A 14,788-nucleotide genomic window follows, 5' to 3' on the forward strand; every position below is an offset into this window, starting at 1 on the left:
TGTGAGCCCTCCAGGGACAGGGAAATACCCAGTGTACCTGAAGGTAACTCACCTTGAGCTACTACTGAAAAAGGTGTGAGCAAAATCCAAATAAGTAAGGCACTTTGGAGAATTGATTGAGGACAATTGTACTAGTCACACAAGTCACACAACCCTCTGCCGACCGATTCCTTTATGTGGTCCTACCACATGAACATTACAACACCACATTGTATTTGTTTACTCCGGAGTCTGGAAACAGCTCTCCGGCACTATGTAAGCCACATTGAGCCTACAAAAAGATGGGAAAATGTGGGATACAAATGTAACAAATAAATAAATAAATAGTTCATTTCTATTTTTTCATTAACTGACTAAGCAAAACTACAACCCTTCTACTACTTCTGCCATTACTAATCTAGGGGCCCTTTTACTAAGCCACGTAAGCGTCTACACACACCCAACGTGTGCCAATTTGGAGTTACCGCCTAGATACCACGTGGCTCTTGCGGTAATTTCATTTTTGGCGCACGTCCAATACGCACATTCAAAAAATAATTTTTATTTTCTGGCACACGTCCGCTACGCACACCAAGTGACATTTGACGCATGTAGGTCATTCCCACTTGATTAGCATGTGAGACCTTACCACTAGGTCAATGGCTGGTGGTAAGGTCTCAGACCTAAAATGGATATGTGCCAATTTTTATTTGCCGCATGTCCATTTTCGGCAAACATTTTAAAAAGGCATTTTTTGCAGGCGCACTGAAAAATGGATCCATGCGCACCCAAAACATGTGCCTACACTACCGCAGGCCATTTTTCAGCGCACCTTAGTAAAAGGACCCCTAATTCTCAATTAAATCATCAAGATGTTCGACAGTTTTCAGGAAAGGGAAGAAAAGTACATTAAAACGTAGATATAACTGAGGTAAAATAATTCTGGTGTTTTATAGAGGTGTGCAGTCAGGAAATTTCTGTGTTGTATTGTTTCCCACGTTGTTTCCAAAAATGTCCATTTTTTTCACCTTTTTGTTTTTTTTAATGTTTTTCTTACATTTTGTCTTCATGGGAGCAATGTTTTTAAGAGTGTGCACTCTTCTGGGACGAGCATGTACTCTTTCGAAAGCATGCATACGTTTTGCAAAGTGTGTGCAGTATTCATGAAGAATGGATGCTATTTGTGAACAGTGCACATTTTTCAAAAGAATGCACGCTCTTTTGAAAGAGTGCGTATTGCTGATAGCACATAAAAATACACAAAATTTCATGTTTTTTTTTCTGTTCATTTTTGTTGTTTCAAACGGATGCACATCCCAAGTTCAAAGATGTGGACTTATGCTAGTATTCTATCCACACTGATCCACACCTCTAAATCTGTCCCCTCCTGATTAGGCACATTCTTCTCTCATCCTCATGACTGATCCATAAGGAGTTTCTCAGCACACTCACCAGTCTCCACTTTGGAATGATCCAACCTATCCGTAACTCTCTCCTGACTAATGAGGTAGTCAATAATACGCACTCCAATTGGTGGTTCGGAGTGACCCCATTCCAGTACAACCAGGGAGCTGCTGGGCTCATACTCCATGGACAGTTTCAGCCTGAAGAATAAAAAATGTTTAGTTTCCCTTGTCAGTTATGGGATTTTAAATTTTATTTAAGTTTTTAAAATATTTGTTGTTTCTGGGGCCAATATCATGTGTTTATATAAGCTGACACCTATTGCTGCTAAGCTGCCTTTAAGTATATTTTAAAAATATTATTTAACATATCTTTATAATTCGTTTCTCAGTCATTTTACAGTAGGTTTTGCTTATCTTCATTAAGTTATTAGTCAAAACCTGAAAATAGTAAGGCAAATGTATATAAATTTTAAATTATAGAGCCCGATATTCAAACTCATTTATCAGGATAGCAGCATCTGCTATATAGAGAAGGATCACTGACCAGGATCATCTCTGAATTTTCAGCGGTACTATCCAGATAGTGCTTTTGAAAATATTATAATCCACACCAGTATTATTTGGATGGTGCTGGGGTCATATAGGATGGAGTGAGGGTGGACCCATAAGTTATCCAGTTAGCAGTGATATTCAGTTTGTAAACCAGATAACTATCAGCAAAAAGGCTGTGTCTGAACATTATCCGATTAGCTCTCCAGATAGGGGGCTCAATTCCACTGCTATTTGAATTGCAATGCCGGTCACTGATCTATCCAGATAGCCAGTTCTGGCCACTCTCTGGATACCAGTGCTGAGTATCTAGGTACTTTTGAGCTGCTGTGACTGGCATTAAAAAAAAAAAGCTGTCCATAGCGGCTGAATATCAGCTCAACATATATTTTGATGATAGTACAATGCATTGATTTATTTTGTTCATTGATTCTCCATCTTCCCTTCTACTCCCTCTCCCCAATCTACACATTTTATATGAAAGAAGTATATTTTGCTATTAATTTATCTTTTTCCTTTTCTTTTTTACTTAAGCATTTATTAACATTGTTGTTCTGTCATATTTTTGTTACATACGTACATTTTCTGTATGTTTTTTTAACCTTTTAAAAATTTCATGTATACACCCCTGAGGAAGTCATTTATATCCCAAAACATGGTCCTGTTAGGTAATTTTTAATTTCTTACTGGCCACTATTTAGCCTCAGAAGTCAGAGTACTTTTTAAATGCCAGCTGTATTTGAAATAATTTTGGATATTCCGTGCCAATATCTGAATAGTACATTTTATACAGTCAGATTGTGAATCCTTAAGAGTGGGAGCCACAAAGATGAAATCTTACTCAAATGATCAACACTCATATAATACACGCTTATTCATGACCTCAGCTGCGACTCTTTTCACATGAGCCACCTACTTATGACTCGCCTGCCTCCTCATCAGTCAAACACGTTTATTGCACTTATGACTGAAAACATTATCATTATAAGTAATTATTGTTGATAGCAACTTATTCAATTTAAATATTAGAATCAACTTAGCTTATGTCTGATATCCAGATCCGCTTCCTACACAGACCATGTTTCACTAGGCAGTAAACCCCAGCTGAATGCTATTCATTCTTAAAGGCTTTGGTAAGATGCTTTGAGGATGCTTTCGGTGTTCAGATCTGCACCCTGATGCAGCTGGGGGTTACTGAACATCTGGATTCTGTAGTGACCAGTGTCTTTATCTGGAAGTTACCCAGCTAAAATTAGGATAACCATATAAGGGCTTCTATGGAAGGTTGACCCTGAGTGGCAGTATCACAAGACTACTGCTAGAGGTTAGAGCAACCATTTTGAAACCTGGAGCCAAGAGGGAAGGAGTGGAAAGAGAATCACTTCAGCTCCATCCCTCTTGACACCAGAGATCACCTCCAGGTAAGCCCCAGAGGTGCCTAGAAGGCCAGCAAGACCTGGCTGGGGCTTGGATGTAGAGAGGGCCTCAGAAAGAAATTCAAGGAGATCAGAACCATGGGGCAGACCTGAACCAGGGAGATTGGATGGGGGAGATGAATGAGGTGGGATCATATTGGGTGGGCAGAAGAACTGTGGTGGGGGGGGGGGAGAGAGGTTAGATCAGGGAAGGATCAGAACTGATGGGGGTGGAGTACAGAGTTGGGGGAGTATGGGGATTGGCCTGGGGGAGGGTTACAACACCCTTAGAGATCCCCTTATATGGGTTCCCACTGATATTTAGCCAGGAACCACATCAACCCTGGATTATATTTAGGTCACTCAAATTTGGACACTGACCCCAAATCCATGCATAAACTAATTAGATAATGAGCCATTAATATTCAATAATTAGTGTTAATTGGCAAATCTCTATTGAACCCCAATCTATTAGTTCCTCTGACCATGTGCTCCAGCAACAGACTCCACAGCTGCAGGCAAATATAGAAGGCGATAGTTAGCTTGTGGCAGCTAGCAATATTTAAGCTACTGACAGCCAAGGGCAGAATGAAGCCCAAATATTCAATGCTTGACCACATCTAGGTATCAGTATTGAATATCCAGGGTAAACCGCCAACCTGAAAGTAATGTGGGTCTTGGTTGATTAGTGCCGGCACCCACATAGTAAAGCAGGCAAAGACAGGACTGCCTGTTGTGTGGTCCTATCTGCTCACTTAGTTAGGCAGGCACTGGTATTGATAAGGCTGGTGCCTGCATAACTGCGGTCTTCTCCCCCAACTCTGCCTATGGACCACCTCAGCACTAACCAGCATGGGCGTAGTTTGGGGAGAAGGGGGCAGTGCCCCCCCCCCCCCAAAACAAGCTGTCAACCCATCCTCAAATCCCCTGAGCCAACAGCAGCCTCTACGAGAAAGCAGCACACAGCTGCTTTAGACTTGCCTCTGGAAGCTTTTCTTTCTCCTTCACCTTCCTGTTCCCGCGTAGGCGGGAAGCTGTAGGAGAGAGAAGGGCTTCCAGGGCATGTCTAAAGCAGCGTGCGTGCTGCTTTCACTGAAGCTACCAGCGGTTCGGGGGATTGGAAGGCGGTGGGAGATACCGGGCGCCACTGGAAGACTCCATTGCTGTGGTGGTGGCAGCGGCGGTGGCAAGGGGGAGGGGTTCGAAGGAGATCGAGAGAGACACATCCCACCCTTTGCCCCACCAAATGAAACTGTCAAACTACACCCATGCTAACCAGGCAGAACTACCTGGTTAAGTGCCACTGAATATCAGCAGCCTGGTTGCTGAGCACTATTTAACCAAGCAGGAGGCTGTCCTGCCCTGTTACATCACGTTGAATATCAGGCCCATACCTTATACAATTTGTTTTCCATGTGCTGGTCATTAATTTCATAGAGTGTCTTCTTTTAGTGCTATCTGAAAGGCTGAACAACAGTTCCCCTTGTAACCGTTAAAACTGACGATGCTGCTGAATACTGTTATCATTGTCTCTATTTCATTCTACTTTGTCATTCCTAAAACCTCCCCCTGCTCCATTTCCCCTGTACGTTTAAACATCATTCTTAAAAGCATTCTCCTGCTAGTACCCTTTAAGTGGAATAAAAAGCAGAAAACGTGGAACGAGAGAAATAAGAGGGGTAGAACGTGACATACACAGGCTGTGGAAGAGGAGCACAGGTAGGAAGTCCATCTGCACCAAAAGCGCTTGAGTCACACCTACACCAGTCTTCAATGACATCACCATTTCCTGAACACCAAAGAGAGCTCTGCATAGCTTCCTGTAACATCTGAGCAGAAAAGAAATAAAGGCCATGAAGCCAGTGCAGCCTTTAACTAAAATATAATAATAAAAAAAAGCAATGTGAAAATAATTAACTAGAGAATTTATCTGATCAGAAATATGATTCTCCCTTTCTAAGCAATTTTTTGACCCTTGCCACCATCATGTCCACCATCACCGTGGAGTCTCGTATCCTGCATGCTTAATCGCAATGGGACCCAACCAGGCCCTAAGATAGGAGTAAATAAATACAGAATGGTGGAAAATATGTGGCAGATAATTTATCATTTTTAAGCTAATCTTCCTCTAAAGAATGCATTGTATTAGTAGTCCTATCCAAATAGTAAAGCAGAGAACAATTGAAACTTTCTAGCTGTAGGTTTAAACTGCTTTCAGATTTATTCTAGTTTGCTTTGACTGTCAGAGGCAAAGCCACCCGTACAGTATTCAAACATCTATACATTCATATATGTAGATGGCTATTTCAGGTGAAAGGTTGCCACAGTCAGAGTTCATGATTTACTAGATTGGTAGTTGTTGAAATGGACCTCAGGTGCTACTCACTGCAGTTCAGCTTTCTCTTTCTTTGGCGTAGGATGCAGGCCTGCTTGGTGACTCCTCAGTAAAGACAGAGTACTGAGCTGCAGTTATTCTCCATAACAAGTTGCAATCAAAGAAGTAGTGAGCGCTATAGTGGTGACCTTCCAGGTTGGCCAACTAAACCTGAAGGATAAATCTAAGAAGGGACTCCTTTAGGGAAGCTACTTCAGCCTCCACATGGTGCTAGAGCAGATTTGTTAGTGCAGTTTTGAAACTTAAGGTTGTAGTTACCAACACAACACACATTAATGGTAGCCCATGTTGATAACATCCCCCTTAGTGCACACTAAATTGATTTATATTCCAGTGCTTTTTATTTAACAGTTGGCAGACCCAGAAATGCATCCCAGTAAAACATTACAGTATTTTTAATATGCAACAATCAACTTAGTGCACTTTAATTTGTCAGTTAGTGTGCCTTAAATCAGTTTAGCAAGCACCAAAAAGTCTCTTAAAATGAATATGTAAAACTAACAAAACAAACACACCTGAGAATTTGGAAAAAATTGTGGAAAAAAATGAAAATCAACCACATTTGTTTTGCCTGTGCACATTGATAGGAAATTAGGATTACCTCAGTGCTGAACTGATTCCCTGGTTCCTCTTTCTATTGTACTGCTCTAATGAAGAACTCTCTCATGCACCCACAATCCTATAAGTAGCCAAATGATTGTCTTTTCATCAGGAGCTGATTAACAGTGGTGGAGTCCCATAACCAGGGGCGTAGCCAGACAACAGATTTTGGGTGGGCCTAGTGTCCCGTCCCCCCCCCCCCCCCCCAACCACCACAAAAACAAATATATCTACTGGCAGGAAAACGCTTCTTTCCACCTTGGCAGTCTGCAGTAGGCATGCGCTGAAAACTGAGTATGCGCAGGTGCCAGTATCATGGAGAGTAGCGTTTTCGTTACGATCAGAGGGAAGTCTTCAGCTGGCCAAGCTTGGGATCCCCACCAACTGCTAAATGTGTGCTACTTTTGGGTGGGCCTGAGCTCTAAATGGGTGGGTCCTGGCCCATCCAGGCCCACTTTCCTATCAGCTGCTTCCACTTGATTCATTGTACTGACTGCAAATGTTGCTAAATGCTGGATCATGATAAGTTTATGGACAGAATGAAGAGAAGGCTCTAGCACACAGGTCGTTACTGTCGTACGACTTCATGGGAGTTACATGCACATAACTGGGAGCATGCAGTTCAGTGGTGTAGCTATGGGTGAGCCTGAGTAGGCACAGGCCCACCCATTTTTGGCTCGGGCCCACCCATTCTTGATTTGGGCCCACCCAGCAGCAGCACCTGCCTCCTATCCCTCCCTCTCCTCTGTCCCTCTCTCTGAACCCCCTACCCGGTGTACCTCAGAGGCATCTCCGGAAGACTCAGCAGTTCATTTTCAGGGCTGGCACAGCCAGCGAAAATGAATCATTGCGGCCACTGTTACCTGGCCACAGGCAGGAAAGATGGCAAAAGGTGTTGGAGGCAGGGGAGGAAGCTGAGGGGACAGTTTAAAAAAACTCTGCATTATATATATATATATATATATATATATATATATATATACAGTGGTGGAAATAAGTATTTGATCCCTTGCTGATTTTGTAAGTTTGCCCACTGACAAAGACATGAGCAGCCCATAATTGAAGGGTAGGTTATTGGTAACAGTGAGAGATAGCACATCACAAATTAAATCCGGAAAATCACATTGTGGAAAGTATATGAATTTATTTGCATTCTGCAGAGGGAAATAAGTATTTGATCCCCCACCAACCAGTAAGAGATCTGGCCCCTACAGACCAGGTAGATGCTCCAAATCAACTCGTTACCTGCATGACAGACAGCTGTCGGCAATGGTCACCTGTATGAAAGACACCTGTCCACAGACTCAGTGAATCAGTCAGACTCTAACCTCTACAAAATGGCCAAGAGCAAGGAGCTGTCTAAGGATGTCAGGGACAAGATCATACACCTGCACAAGGCTGGAATGGGCTACAAAACCATCAGTAAGACGCTGGGCGAGAAGGAGACAACTGTTGGTGCCATAGTAAGAAAATGGAAGAAGTACAAAATGACTGTCAATCGACAAAGATCTGGGGCTCCACGCAAAATCTCACCTCGTGGGGTATCCTTGATCATGAGGAAGGTTAGAAATCAGCCTACAACTACAAGGGGGGAACTTGTCAATGATCTCAAGGCAGCTGGGACCACTGTCACCACGAAAACCATTGGTAACACATTACGACATAACGGATTGCAATCCTGCAGTGCCCGCAAGGTCCCCCTGCTCCGGAAGGCACATGTGACGGCCCGTCTGAAGTTTGCCAGTGAACACCTGGATGATGCCGAGAGTGATTGGGAGAAGGTGCTGTGGTCAGATGAGACAAAAATTGAGCTCTTTGGCATGAACTCAACTCGCCGTGTTTGGAGGAAGAGAAATGCTGCCTATGACCCAAAGAACACCGTCCCCACTGTCAAGCATGGAGGTGGAAATGTTATGTTTTGGGGGTGTTTCTCTGCTAAGGGCACAGGACTACTTCACCGCATCAATGGGAGAATGGATGGGGCCATGTACCGTACAATTCTGAGTGACAACCTCCTTCCCTCCGCCAGGGCCTTAAAAATGGGTCGTGGCTGGGTCTTCCAGCACGACAATGACCCAAAACATACAGCCAAGGCAACAAAGGAGTGGCTCAGGAAGAAGCACATTAGGGTCATGGAGTGGCCTAGCCAGTCACCAGACCTTAATCCCATTGAAAACTTATGGAGGGAGCTGAAGCTGCGAGTTGCCAAGCGACAGCCCAGAACTCTTAATGATTTAGAGATGATCTGCAAAGAGGAGTGGACCAAAATTCCTCCTGACATGTGTGCAAACCTCATCATCAACTACAGAAGACGTCTGACCGCTGTGCTTGCCAACAAGGGTTTTGCCACCAAGTATTAGGTCTTGTTTGCCAGAGGGATTAAATACTTATTTCCCTCTGCAGAATGCAAATAAATTCATATACTTTCCACAATGTGATTTTCCGGATTTAATTTGTGATGTGCTATCTCTCACTGTTACCAATAACCTACCCTTCAATTATGGGCTGCTCATGTCTTTGTCAGTGGGCAAACTTACAAAATCAGCAAGGGATCAAATACTTATTTCCACCACTGTATATATATATAATGGAGGAGGGTGGAAGAGCCCACCCAAGTAAATTCTGGGCCTAACCAAAATACCAGAATACCAGGTCTGGTTAAGCCACTGGTGCAGTTACATGCAGCTGGTGCGTGCAAATCATGCCTTAATTGACATGCACAGATGAACTAGGTGCTATTCTATTTGGCAACTCTGAGTTAACACTGCTAGGGTCCTTTTTACTAAGTGGCGCTAGTGACGTATTAGCATTTTTAGCACACGCTAACTGTTAGCATGCGCTAATCATGTATATGTCCATAATGTCCCTTTGGGCATCTACATGATAGTGCATGCTAATTTTTAGCATGCGCTAAAAACACTAGTGTATCTTAGTAAATAGGCCCTCAGGTTGGCTGATTTAAGGGAGCATATAAATGCTATAGCGTGTAACTGCAAGGGGGTGTGCACATGGGTTGAGCAGGAAGGACATGGGCATGTCTCCTAATTATGTGTGTGCACCTTAAGAATACAATAAGTTACGCATTGAGCACTTAAGCATGTCAACTTATGAGAGCCATACACCTGGCTCATGCTAGTATACTGTACTGGAATCTTGGTGCCAAGATGCCATTATAGAATTGGTGCTCAGGACATGGCAAATTACAAAATTGTCATCATAGAGTATTTTAATAACAGAGGTATGACTGGAATGAGTTTTGTTTTGCATCTTTACATCATTTTGTTTCAACTTGATGACATTTCTATTATTTTATTTTCCCCATATGCGTGTCATTTATTCATTTTGGGCCCTGTTTACTAAGGTGTGCGTTTTTAGCGCACGCTAATGCTAGAGACACCCATAGGAATATATGGGTGTCTCTAGCATTAGCACATGCTAAAACGCTAGCATGCCTACAGTATGGCTTAGTAAACAGGGGCCTTAATTTTACTGGGCACTATATTTTTACATGTATACTTTTTGCGATATGTGTACCTCACTAATGGCTCTAAAATGACATGATGACACACAAAATTGCAAAAGTTTTTTCTGTCATTATTGGATGTAAAATGCCACAAAATGGCATTACTAATACTGATGCTTTCATATCATTTCAAAACAGCACATCACTGCCTAATAATGAGTCATGAACCCAAAATAAATTTATTACTGCTTGTGAAAAATTATTTACATAGCTGTAGTGCAGAAATATTGCCACCGTAGTTCAGAGAAACCTCCTGGAAAGACCATTCGAAAACTGAGGGTTTGATATTCAGCTCTATTTAACCAGGCAGAAGAGGCTACTGCCTGGTTAAACAGCACTGTGTGTGTGGGAGAATTGCAGTGGCGTTCCTAGGGTGGCTGACACCCGGGGCGTATCGCCTTTGCACCCCCCCGAGTGCAGCGCGACCCCCCACCCCCGGCGAAATGACAGACACCTCCCTCTGGTGAAACGACGCCCCCCGGGTGCGTTTTTACCTGCTGGGGGGGGTGCCGCGCGCCTGCCGGCTTCGCTCGTTCCCTGCTCCCTCTGCCCCGGAACAGGAAGTAACCCGTTCCGGGGCAGAGGGAGCAGGGAACGAGCGTTGCCGACAGATGCGTGGCACCCCCCCCCCCCAGCGGCGTGCACCCGGGGTGGACCGCCCCCACTGCCTCCCCCTTAGTACGCCACTGGAGAATTGTATCTCTGTTATGCACCAATGAGATGGTGCAACATTTGTATGTCTATGATTTGAATTTGCACATCATTTAATCTTTTATGTTTTAGTAATTTTGATATTTTGCTGATTTATTTGCCATTATGTGATGTCACTAGCATGCATGTTTTACTATAATTTTAACTAAATTGATTTATTACAGTGTATTATTTGTATGTAATTTTTTTTTATTAATACATTTTATTAGATTATAAGGGTAACAAACATCCGAATTCAATACAAAATAATAATGTTTTAAAGATTCCATAAGAGAATCTATATGATATCAGACATTTAACGATAAAAATTGAATAATGTTCTAATTGAAGAATGATCTAATGTCAATGAACCAAAAATAATCTTAAAATTAAATATGGATGAAATAATTTGCCATACTTTGATCCAAAATAAATTGGTACAAAGGCATTCAAAGATTAAATAGAGAAGAGTATCTTGATGTTCATTATATGACCAACATAAGTTATCTTTTGACAGACCTGCAACCTTCATTTTTTGAGGAGTCCATAAGACTCTATGATGTAGAAAAAAAGAGATTGGAGGAAGGTTGATGAAGAAATGGGTTTACATGTTTTAGCCCAAAAAGTACTCCATTGATGATTAGTAAGAGAACAATATAAATCAGGTTCCCATACTAAATGAAGACCTCTCTTGTCTTTAAAGGTTGATTTAATTAGAAATTTATAAAGTTGAGATGTGACATGTCCTTTTTGGTGAGCTGTGATGATAAATTGAAATAGGGAAGGTTCAAGTGTGCATAGTAAACTTGGATAACGATTGGACGTCATAAAATGTTGTAACCGTATTCAATGAAATTGTTGATTTGGATATAATCCAAATTGTGTTTGTAACATTGGGAAAGATTTCAATTTGTTATCAATCAAGATTTGATCAAGGGACCAGATTCCTTTATTCATCCATTCCTTCCAGAGTATTAGCTTATTATTAATTAAAATCGCTGAATTATTCCAGATCACTGAATCAATATTAAGATCATATGGCATTTCTATTAGTTTGTCTAACTGTAAAAGACAAGTAAAGGAAGAAGAGATTATGATATTACCCTTCAGAGTACCTAATAAACTAAAAGGTATATGGTGATGTAGACAAAATGGTTAAAATATGTTCAGTGTCACTTAGTAGCCATCGGAATGCTTGTTGTAAAATAAAGACGTATGATATGTTAAAAGGTCAGGAAAAGAGACTTCTGCTTTTCCTTTCAAATTTTTGAGTGTAGTAAGCGCTATTTTCGGAATCGTATTTGCCCATAGAAATTGACTGAGAAATTTGTCCAATTGCTTATAAATGTTTTTGGTGAATAGAACAGGGATCATGCTTAGAATAAAATTAATGTTTGGTGCAATCATCATCTTGATAGTGTCTAAACGACCCCACCAATAAAGATGAAGTGGAGACCAAGATTTGAGATGAGATTGTATTACATCAAGAATGTTTTTGGCGTTAACTTCTATCGTTTCTTCAAGAGATTAATTTAATTGTATACCTAGGTATTTTAGACCTTTGGATGACCAAACCAGCCCAAAAGGAACTGCTATATTTGGAGTAGCATAAATATTAAGTGGTAAAATTTCAGTTTTCTGAATGTTAATTTTGTAACCAGAAAAAGCAGAGTATGTCTCTACAAGATTGAAAAAGAGTACAAGAAATTGTTCAGGATTCTTGAGAAAAGGCATGATATCATCCACATATGCAGAAGCTTTAATCTCCTGTGATCCTATTTTAACTCCATTTATCAAAGATGAGGATTGAAGGGCTAATAAAAAGGCTCCAAAGCAATATTTAAAAGCATTGGTGAAAGTCGGCAGCCTTGTTGAGTTCCTCTCTCAAGTATAACTGGTTCAGAGAGAAAATTATTAGCTATGATTCGTACTGAGGGAGAGTTATATAGGATCTTAATTTTGTTCACAAAATCCTCATGAATTCCATTCCATTGTAAGACATGAAAAAGGTACCACCATTCGACTCTGTCAAATGCTTTTTCAGCATCTATTGATAGAGCAACTATGGGGTTTCGATCTAATTTAGCATGAATAGAAATATGGTGGAAAAGGCGAGCATTATCGGTTGTTAATCATTGAGGCATAAACCAACTTAATTGGGGTGAATAATTTTAGATATTACTTTAATTAGTCTATTTGCAAACAGTTTTTCAAAGATATGGGTCTAAAATTCGAAACCAGTGTGGGATCTTTATTTGGCTTAGGTAACACAGTAATTATGGCCTCACTGAATCTGTTACAATTAGTGGGGCAATTTTCTAATGCTTCAAAAAAAAGTGTTAAATGATGTATCAAATCTGCAGAAAAGATTTTTAAAAACTCACTTGTAAGTCCATCTGGACCTGGTGCTTTATCTACAGTAAGTTCTTTTATTGCCTCTTGAATGTCAATTGTTGAGAGGGGGCTTTAAGAATATTATTATCTGTGTCTGAAAAAGACGGGTTTCTTAATGAATTTGAAAATTGTTGTAATCCATCTATATTGAAAGGAGTTTCAGTTGAGTATAATTTGGAGAAGAAAGAATGAAAAGCTTTTAGTATACCTTTGGGACTAGTTAACAGTTCTTTATTATTACCATAAATTAAAGGTATTTGAGTTTTTGTACATTTTCTTTTTAATTAATTAGCTAAAAGATGACTACTTTTATTCATTTCCACAAACTGTGGTCTTTTTTGGATATTTCGTTATTGACTTTCGCTGACCAGATTTTATTATAAGTAAATATTTGTTGAAGAATAGCATTAAGTAAAATAGGATTTGGATCATTTATATATTGCTGCTCTAGTGATTTTATTTGAGATTCCATCCAGCTTATAATCGAAAGTGATAGCCGGCCATCTTCCGACACAAATTGGGAGATGGCCGGCGATTTTTTAAAAGTGGCGAAATCGGTATAATCGAAAGTGGCATTTTTGACTGTATCGCCGCTTTCCCGTCGCTTCGCCGGCGAAAGTTCAAGGGGGCATGTCGGTAGATTAGCGAAGGCGGGATATGGGCATGCATGAGCATGGCTACCAGATGCCGGCTTTCGCCGATAATGGATTTAAATAAGCGGCGTTAAGCAGTATTTCGCCGGCTTTACTTGGTCCTTTTATTTTCACGACCAAGCCTCAAAAAGGTGCCTCAACTGACCAGATGACCACTGGAGGGAATGGGGGATGACCTCCCCATACTCCCCCAGTGGTCACCAATCCCCTTCCAAACTAAAAAAATAAAACTAAAAACCTTTTTTGCCAGCCTGTATGCCAGCCTCAAATGCTGTACCCACCTCCATGACAGCAGAATGTGTTGTATCCTCCGACAGCCTTTCCCTGGTTGCGATGTGGCTCTCGGGTGAGTGTGACACCTTTTCTGTTAGGTGCCCTGCAGAGTCACATTAGCAATACATTGTGGTGGGTGTAGGGTACTGGGCTCTACTCCCATGGTGCTGAGTGTGCCCTGTTTGTTTCCTGTTGTAGTCCATGCGATAGTGGCCATTTTTGTAAGCCAGTTTTAGTTCCCTTTCCTGTGTTACCCACGTTAGAGAACGTAGTTCTTACCTTGCATGGTGCTGAAAGAGGGCATTGTACACCATTGTGTCAGCTCTGATCTATTGCTAATCTTAGTACCAGAGGACTCTTTGCCAGTGGGGCACAACCTCTGATCTGCAGTTAACTGTGAGTAAATGTGGTTATTTCAAGAAAATACTTTTTCAGAGACATTAGTCTTCAGGTGTGAACTGGTGTGCCAAAGTTATACAGCAGCAATAAGTCCTACAGGCTGTATGCAGGTCCCTGGAACAATTTTAGTGGGTGCAGTACATTTGTGGGTAGTGGGTTTGGGGGGGGGGGGGTTGGGAGGCTCAGCTCCCAAAGTAAGGGAGCTATGCATGTGGGAGCTTTTCTGAAGTCCAGCGCAGTGACCCCTAGGGTGGCTGGTTGGTGTCCTGGCATGTCAGGGGGGCCAGGGCACTAAAAATGCTGACTCCTCCCATAGCCAAATGCCTTGAATTTTGCCGGGGTTTGAAATGGCCTACATAACTTTCCATTATCGCTGAAAAACAAACCCGGCCGTCTCAAGCCCGGCGAACTCCACGGCATTTGGCCGGGCTAAACTGTATTATAAAAAAAAAGAGATGGCTGGCCATCTTTTTCGATAATATGGTTCTGACCAGCTGTAGCGCCGCCGCCAA

The 14,788-nt window shown here is 41.6% G+C and overlaps 1 protein-coding gene across 1 annotated transcript in view; it reads right to left on the reverse strand.

The window, feature by feature from the left end:
- Positions 1 to 14,788, reverse strand: part of ASTN1 (astrotactin 1) — a 481,917-nt gene that overhangs the window by 58,054 nt on the left and 409,075 nt on the right. The window contains exons 18-19 of the mRNA XM_030206744.1: positions 5,045 to 5,178; positions 1,432 to 1,583 (exon numbers count right to left, since the gene is read on the reverse strand). Of these exons, the coding sequence (XP_030062604.1) occupies positions 1,432 to 1,583; positions 5,045 to 5,178 (286 nt within the window). The remainder of the gene's footprint in view (positions 1 to 1,431; positions 1,584 to 5,044; positions 5,179 to 14,788) is intronic.

The sequence above is a fragment of the Microcaecilia unicolor genome, chromosome 6, assembly GCF_901765095.1.
Source record: "Microcaecilia unicolor chromosome 6, aMicUni1.1, whole genome shotgun sequence".
Taxonomy (NCBI): Eukaryota; Metazoa; Chordata; class Amphibia; order Gymnophiona; family Siphonopidae; genus Microcaecilia; species Microcaecilia unicolor.